Source organism: Pholcus phalangioides, unplaced genomic scaffold (assembly GCF_987345545.1).
Source record: "Pholcus phalangioides strain wild (caught in Gottingen) unplaced genomic scaffold, Ppha-v1.0 ptg000030l_1, whole genome shotgun sequence".
Taxonomy (NCBI): domain Eukaryota; kingdom Metazoa; phylum Arthropoda; class Arachnida; order Araneae; family Pholcidae; genus Pholcus; species Pholcus phalangioides.
In genome coordinates, this window is record NW_028301620.1 from 7,752,635 (window position 1) to 7,761,541 (window position 8,907).

Consider the following 8,907-nt stretch of genomic DNA (forward strand, 5'->3'; position numbering starts at 1 on the left):
CAACGAGGTGGCTGACTTAAGAACATCATGGATACCCGAGCCATTTTTGGAGGCCCTACCTACTACTGCTACACCGCCCACACCCCCCCCCCCCCCGCGGAACCCCCAACGAATCGGTACATGCGGGAATGCGCGTGTACGTGTAGTGAAACCTGACAGGAAGTTTTGTTGTTTCTCTGTAATGCTTGTTATGTGTAGTGCTGCCATCTGCCACTAGTTTTTCTAACTATGAGTGAAGTGTTATGATTGAATGATTTATCGTTGCAGGACTGTTGCTCTCTGTGGTGAGACTTTTAAACAGGGAGATCGGCTCGCATTTGCACCTTGAAGTTGGGAACCACAGAAAACCACCACTGTGGGGTTCGAACCCGGATTCTCACATCTCGAGTCCGTCACTATAACCACTCGACCACCACAGCGGCCTGTCATCAATTTATTCATTTCTTAGTCATAAATTATTCTTTCAATCTGTGTGTGAAATTCTATATAATCATCATCATCACAATGTAATCCACATTTCATGAATATCAGATAATTCCTTCTATGTGCATCAATTTTTTTTTTTTGCAAATCAGTGTATATATATATGTTCTTTTCTATAATAAGGCCTACCTTATTTAGGCCTATTTCAAAATATAGAATCTTCTCTATTTTAAAATAAGCTTATTTAATTTTGGTGTATTAGGTATTTCAATAAGCTCATTAAATATAAAATGCCATTTTAAAATTACATGTAAACTTCCATTTGATTTGTATTTTTTTTTTAAATTTCACAAACTTCAACGAATGCTTCATCTAATACTTTATTTAATACTTGATTTAACACTGCTGGTGCTTTTATTGTTTTGTTCTTTCTGCAGAAAAGACATTATGCACAATTATAGTTTATGACAAAAAAAAGAAAAAAAAAGAATAAATAAGAAACATTGAAGAGAATTTCTGAAAATTAGGATTTGATTCACCTTTGATGACTTTTTGGTGGATGTGATTTTGCTTCTTCTGCTACAGTGGGAACAGGCATATGGGGTGCCCTAGGGGTCATCAGCAGTTTACGAAAATCTTCATTTGTCATTGGATGATGACTCCTGAAAATATTCAATTAACAGAGTGATGAATGGAAAAAGTAAATCTTTCTCTTGCATAAACAACACCAATTAAAGAAGACTATATACCTGAGATTGACAAATCTCATTTTTCTAATTGCTATGGCACCAAGTCACCATAGCAATTAAAAAATTAGTGTGTGTGTGTATATATATATGTATAAATAAAGTTTTCTATATATATATATGCTAAATTGTAGTCAAAGGATGGCACAAAGTTTTCTGATTTCATTACACACATAACATCTTTTAACATGGGAAGAGAGGTTATGAAGTGTTCCGAAAGAGTGGAAAAAAAATTTACTTTTTAGTTTTAGTAAAACATATTTCTTGAACAAAAAGCAATGCATGTCTCCTAAGAAATTTGCATGAATATTTTTCTAGTTTGCCCTCATAATATTTTTCAAAAACTACGCCTAAATTTTTTGATTTTGCCAAACGTATATTTTTATAACCATATTTTCTTGACCACTGTATTGTTAAACCGTAATCGGAGGGGGTGTCTGACTCTCAGAGACTGTACTGCTACATAATCAATATAAAATTTTGAAATTAAAATATAAGTAATAATTTCATTTATATAATGCACTACTAGATATTAAAGAACTTTTCTTTGTTCCAAAAGCGAGAAGTACATTGCCTCCCACCTCTCATCCAGGTGCTGCACATCTAGGTCACAGCATTTTACAGGCACCTTTCAGTTAACTACTACTGCATTAAAAAAGTTCTGAGCCTTATTTTATATACAGACAATTAATACAGATAGAACCTGTTTATTTGGTGTTTCCTTCAAAGTAACTACCCTGTGCAATTATGTATTTTAGTCATTGTGCATATAAAGATGCAAATTCAGATTGCAAGAATTTTTTATCACATGTTAGTGCGATAAGAAAAGGTGTTTGCCAGCCTTTGCACTTCTCCAGTGCCTTCGTCATTGCATTTCTTCGGAACCTGAGAATCTTTGACCGTTAAGCAAATTCTTCATCTGAGGTAAAAGGTCACATGGGGAAAGATCAAAGGTATAAGCTGGTTTTAGAAGTTTTGGAATGTGATGTTTTGACACCAGGAGACACCTGTGAGCCGGCATCCTATCATGATGGAGCACCAACAACTCTGCCTTCAAAGATCTGGTCTCTGGTGTCTCACCGAATCATTCTGACGTTTAAGGACTCAGATTCCTCCTGGTCTCCAATTATCGGTCAAAACATCCCATTTCGATACTTCCACAACCAGCTTATTACCCTGATCTTGCCCCATGTAACTTTTCCCCTTTCTTTGGGTAAAGAATTTGCTTATAGAATTATAAGATGATTATATTTATTGTTATTGTAAGAAGAGGCAATGAGATTCTTAGGTTCCAAAGAGGTGCAGTGAGTAGTGACAAAGGCACTGGAGGATGTGACAAAAAAAACTTGCAATCTGCATTTACATCTTTGTATGAACAGTAATGAAAATGCATAATTGCACAGGGTAGTTACTTCAAAGGAAACACCAAATAAACAGGTTCAACCTGTATTCATTCTTTCGTAATAAGAACTTTTTTAACGTAGTATTGTCAGGGTAGCACAAATCCCAGGTGCTAGGTTGCCAGGGCAACAAGAAAACTAGTATTGGCGCCTAAAATTTTTTAAATGTGGTTGCTAAATTGGAGTCTAAGGGTGACACTAAATTTTCTGATTTAACTACGATACAGGTTTTAACATGGTAAAAAAGTAAAATTAATAAATTCACAATTCAAACAGCATTTTAAAGATAAATAATAAAAGAATTTGAATAACCTGGTGCATTTTAGCACTCCTGGGTGCCATTTTCAAAGCAATCACTAAATTATGAATGAAACATCCATCACTTTCACCGTATTCTTTCGTGCTTGGTCCCGATCCTCTCATTGGACTGTTTGGATTTGGCAGTCCACTTGGCAACTTCAAGCTCGGACAAATATGCGCAACAGAATACGGTGAAAGCAACGACCATTTAATTTTTGTAGGATGATTGTTACGTCATTTAGTGATGCCTTTGAAAATGGCACCCAGTAGTGCCACAACACGTCAGGTTATTTAAATTTTTTTATTATTTGTCTTAAAAATGTTGTGAATTTATTAGTGTTTTATAGGCAAAGCACAATATATATACTATATTCTTCATCTAAAAAAATAAAATAAAACATTACTAAGGACCGTTTCTTTTTAGAAAAATACCATGCTTGGCTTCTACGAAATCGGGCTGGCACCTAAATAGTTTCTCCATTTATTAAGCCCTACTTACTGTGCCATAAATTTCTGGGCTAGAGCCTTGTTACTTTTTTTTTTGTATGCTGGCCACAATCATGGCCCCCACAAAGATTGGACCCAGGACAGTTACCATTTTTTTTTGTTTTTTCATGTGATTAATTCACTATAGAAAGGCCAATGAAAAGACTGGCTTGGGGCCCTGCTCCACGATGTGGGGCCATGGCCATGATATGTGTACTGATATAATAAACGCTACAAATGTCTAACAATATACTCAGTCATTGTACTTTAATGATTATAATGTATAATAATTGTAATACATTTTAATAATGACTATGAATTCAAACTGAAAGTTCTTAATAAATTTTGGGGGGAATTTATATGAACAAGTTTGATACTTATAAACAAAATATGCTGCTCAGATAAAAAAAAAAAAAGAACTAACGAATCTCCATCTCTCGGTCCTTCCATGGACGAAGGAGGTAAAGGATTTGAATAAGGTTCATGATCTCGGTCACCTGGAAAAATCACAAATGAAAAAAACTATACTTTAATTCTGCTTCTATTCAACACAGTTTTTTGAAACACAGTTTTTCAACACAGTGTACTAGTAGTTACACATTACCTCAGACATTTTAATTTTCTTTCCCATAAGTAACACATCTGCTACTGTATATCTCCCAGTCTTAATATTCAATAGTTGTTTTTTATATTTTCACTGTTAAGCACAGTTAATCAAGGTTCTACTGTATAGTAGTAAAAGATTTATGAAAAATAATCAGCTATATACAGGGTGATTATAATTAAAGTTTTGATTCCAAAACTATACAATAAATACTGGTCAGAATGACTTGACATGGATACTCTTGGAGCAATGGAAATTTCTTTGGCAAATGAAAAAAAAGTGCAAGTAGATGATGCTGTACTTGGCCAGCAGCATAATCTATTTTGTGCAACCACATTTCGGCACTTCCACAGCATCAGTGTGTGGATAGAACAACTTCTATCAAGATGCCCATTGCAATACCAGCAAAGCAGCTGCTGAAGACCCATTTTGACTATAGCAGGATGCAACTCAAAGCTTGCAACTTCTGGCTGTGGGGGTACCTCAAAATGTTATGAACAGTGGTCAGATTGCAAACTTTGGTGAATTGAAATCTCCAGCACATCCCATATATGTTAGCAGTTCTTCAGGAATATTAATGTACGGGTGTGTTTGGTTTGATAAACTTGAATTGCAAGCACATCCGCATCATGACCATGGCATACTCTGATCTGTTGTTGAACAAGAATTTTTGTGCTTTCACCTCATGGGGGACAACATACACTGAAGAGTAAAAAAAACTGATACACCTGCCAAATATCGTGTAGGGCCCCCGCGAGCCCGCAGAAGTGCCACAACACGGCGTGGCATAGACTCGACTAATGTCTGAAGTAGTGCTGGAGGTAATTGACACCATGAATCCTGCAGGGCTGTCCATAAATCCGTAGGAGTAAGAGGGGATGGAGATCTCTTCTGAACAGCACGTTGCAAGGCATCCCAGATATGTTCAATAATGTTCATGACTGGGGATTTAGGTGGCCAGCGGAAGTGTCTAAAGTCAGAAGAGTTTTCCTGGAGCCACTTTGTAGCAATTCTGGACGTGTGGGGTGTCGCATTGTCCAGCTGAAATTGTCCAAGTCCGTCGGAATGCACAATGGACATGAATGGGTGCAGGTGATCAGACAGGATGCTTACGTACCTGTCACCTGTCAGAGTCATATCTAGACATATCAGGGGTCCCATATCACGCCAACTGCACACGCCCCATACCATCACAGAGCCTCCATCAGCCTGAACAGTATCCCTGTTGACATGTAGGGTCCATGGATTCATGAGGTTGTCTCCATACCCGTACACGTCCATCAGCTCGAAGCAATTGGAACCGAGACTCGTCAGACCAGGCAACGTGTTTCCAGTCCTCAACAGTCCAATGTCGGTGTTGTCGGGCCCAGGCGAGGCATAAAGCTTTGTGTCGTGCAGTCATCAAGAGTACACGAGTGGGCCTTCGGCTCCGAAAGCCCATAGGCCTATCGATGATATTTCATTGAATGGTTCGCAGGCTGACACTTGTTGATGGCCCAGCATTGAAATCTGCAGCAATTTGCGGAAGGGTTGCACGTCTGTCACGTTTAATGATTCTCGTTGTTGGTCCCGTTCTTGCATGATCTTTTTCCGGCCGCAGTGATGCCGTAGATTTAATTTTTTACCGGATTCCCGATATTCACGGTACACTCATGAAATGGTCGTATGTGAAAATCCAAATTTCATCGCTACCTCGGAGATGCTATGTCCCATCTCTCGTGCGCCGACTATACACTAAATCGATCTGTAGCACTATTTTGACATCCTAAAATTCAGGCAGAACACAACAAGCGAAAGAAACTGATATTTACCAAGACAGTGTATCAGGAACCCCAAATAGTTCCTTTTTTCACACTTCACCTGCAACTAGACCTTTTTTTTCAGGGTGTTCCTAAGTCCAATCTGATAGCTGAAGACATAGGCACTGACATACATTCTTGTTAAAAAAGAAAGATTTACACATCCCTCTCAAAAAAAATTAATACCCTGTACATTTCTATTCCTATTTGTGAGCACCATTTATTTAGGTGGTACCATCACTTGGAGTAGGGAGTGCTGAATAGGGCTGTCTTAAAAGCATTACCGCCCAAGTTTTTTCTGAGGCCATACAAGACAAATTCTCAAAAATTTCAACTAGATCTAATTTTTGTGAGGCCATTTTCTCTTAAGGCCTCGGGTGAGCCTATGCCTTACAACAGCACTGGTGCTGAATAAACAAAGGGTTTCTAGTAATCGGATAACTTACACATCCCTCTAGTGCAATGGTTCTCAACCAGGGCTCCGCCGCAACTCAAGGAAAGAGAATTATGCTAATCAACAATTTCCTTTTGGGATCAAATTTCAAGGGCATTTTTACAAGAGAAAAAAATTTACAAATGAGTACAGTAGAGTCTCGCTTATCCAACATAAATGGGTTGGTAGAACGTAGGATAATACGGAGGTGTTAAGGAAAAGCCTATTAAACGTCAAACTGTTATAATTTTGCACATGACGAACCTAATAATCATGTTTACAGCAAAACAGAAAAAATTAGAAATGAACTTACAGTTACAGAATATTTTGAAGTTAAATACAACACTTAAAAAAAAGTTCAGTCGTGATGATTTAAAAAAGTTTTGATCATAGTCTGCTTTTCTGATGAGAGCCGTTTCTTCGCTGCCAAATCTCGCCATCTTTGCATCATTATGTCGATTCCTGTAGCTTCTTCTTGTTGCTCAATGTATTTAGTTGCAGTTTCTGGAGCCTTAACTCTGTCGTTATGTGAAATTCTGGAAGCTCAACAGTGTTTGATTTTTTTTTCTTGTTTTTCTTTGCTGTGGGATGTCGGAACGGAAGGTTGGATCAATGAGACTCTACCGTATATTGGAATTGATGAACAGCATGGTATTCTGCTGAAGACACAACAGCAGAAAAGAGTTAAAATACATTGACTTTACACATAGCATCCAATCAGTGTCGTCTTAATGCATGGGTCGGACAGAGCACGGCCCAGAAACCTCAAGTGCAAAGGGGCCTCATGAAAATGAGATCTGGTTCAAATTATCGAGAGTAAGCATTTCTAGCAAGGTAGGTGGAGGGGGCCTCAGAAAAATCATTTTAGTCGAGATCCTATGTGTGTGATACGCTATTTAAAAAAAATATATATATATATATATATATTTTTTAAAATTTTTATTTTTTGTGAAAAATGGAATTTTTTTTGTGAATAAATGCGAAATTTATGATTTTAAAATGAATTTTTTTGAGAAATTTACGTATCCCTACCCATCTAGCATTTTTTTACCTAGGGAAAGAAAGCATACATACAATCATTCTTCCCCCATAAAATTTGAGGAGCGGGAAAAACTCACTTAAAAATAATTTTTTCTAGTCTGATATGCATATTTTTTCCCGACTCCATGTCGAAAGTCGCTGTTGTTCAGAGGTTTCTTGCAATGTTAAGTTTGTGGGACACGTTCGGTTCCAAAAAATGTGGCCATTGTTTGGAGATTACAGTTGTTCACAGGTGACCGTTAGAGGAGGTTTTACTGTAATATATATTTGCTGTGTCTCTCCCAAGACAGCACTGTCGCTGCCAAAATAAAACTAAACTAATTGCTGATGACTCGGATTTGTTGCGATGATTGCATTCAGTCACAATGTGAAGATGTGTGAACGGCGGCATTGCATAGTATTGCGCAATTTATTTACCGAGTGATGACCTACATTTGTCACACACACACTAGTGTTGGGTATAGTGCGAATATATGTCCAGACCTTGATAAATTCCCTATAGAAGGGCCCATGAAAACCTGGCTTGGGGACCCTGCTAAAGATCCCAGCCCAAGAGCCCTGCTGCAGGATTTTGGGGCTATGATGGGTGGATATACGAAGAAAGGCATGGGAGGATTGTTCCCTCCCAGCATCAATGAGAGTTTATGCATATAATTGTATATGAATTGACGTCATCATGGGCTCAGCCAATCCTCACATCATCATCATCGTGTCCCCACACAGCTTTCCAAGTCTCTCTCTAAACCTATGTATGACGTTTTATTGATGACATGGTGCTCCCCCACACATTTAACCAAGATCGTTAATGGTCCCCGAGGATTTTTTATGGGCCTCTCAGTTAAGTAAAAGTGATAAAAAAAAATTAACAAAAAATCTTGGGGCGAAAGCCTGGAGTTCTTTCTGTCCCACCCATGTGGTGCCTTCATCATAACAATCTCAGGGTGTGTGAATTCCGAATATTTTAACAAACATAAACAAGGGAGGAAGGGAAAAAAAAATAGAGAACCCGCCAAAACAGTGCAAAAGACAGCAATGGAAAATTCTAGACTGCTCCTTTCACTTACGAACTTCTTACCGAAAGCAGTTAAATGGAATCGTCCATTGTGACATAGTCATTGGCCAACTTAGGATGGGTGCACAATATATGGCCATACTCACTAGTACTGGGTAGAATGCCTGCCATTGTTTCAGAACATTCTAGCTCACAGATGGCTGTAGTTTCTATTTCTACAAATGGAGTGGGGAGCCCATGGCAGACACGAAAATCTTGGGGAATACATCCACAGTTTAAAATTGAGCAGAGGGGGGGGATCCATGGCAGACACCATGATATCAGGGGGAGGGGTCCACAGCTAGAAGTGAGGGGGAGGCCCATGGCAGAGACCACGATTCCGGGTCCACCACAAGAAGCATTTGGGAACCCCTGGTTTATGACATACTCTGCTCATTAAATCCGAACTCCCAATAGGAAAAAAAAATCCGTGTAACAAAACGAAGAAAAAAGTTTACCTATGCGTTCAGGCATTTTGAAAGATCACAAAGAAAGACACCAATCGCTATTCGCAATGAAACCTATGTATTTATAAAATTAAAAACAAGAAATGGTGTAAACATTAATCTTGGCCTCTACAACAACATCAACACCAACCAGTTCAAGTTTGAAGCTTTAAGGACC

The 8,907-nt window shown here is 38.3% G+C and overlaps 1 protein-coding gene across 1 annotated transcript in view; it reads right to left on the reverse strand.

Moving 5' to 3' along the window:
- The window catches only part of beag (IC cytokine homolog beag), a 31,829-nt gene extending 22,932 nt beyond the window's left edge, over positions 1-8,897 (reverse strand). Inside the window, exons 1-3 of the mRNA XM_089252583.1 lie at positions 8,742-8,897; positions 3,780-3,852; positions 963-1,085 (exon numbers count right to left, since the gene is read on the reverse strand). Coding sequence (XP_089108709.1) covers positions 963-1,085; positions 3,780-3,852; positions 8,742-8,757 — 212 coding nt within the window. The 5' untranslated portion in view covers positions 8,758-8,897. The remainder of the gene's footprint in view (positions 1-962; positions 1,086-3,779; positions 3,853-8,741) is intronic.
- Positions 8,898-8,907: the final 10 nt, after the last annotated feature.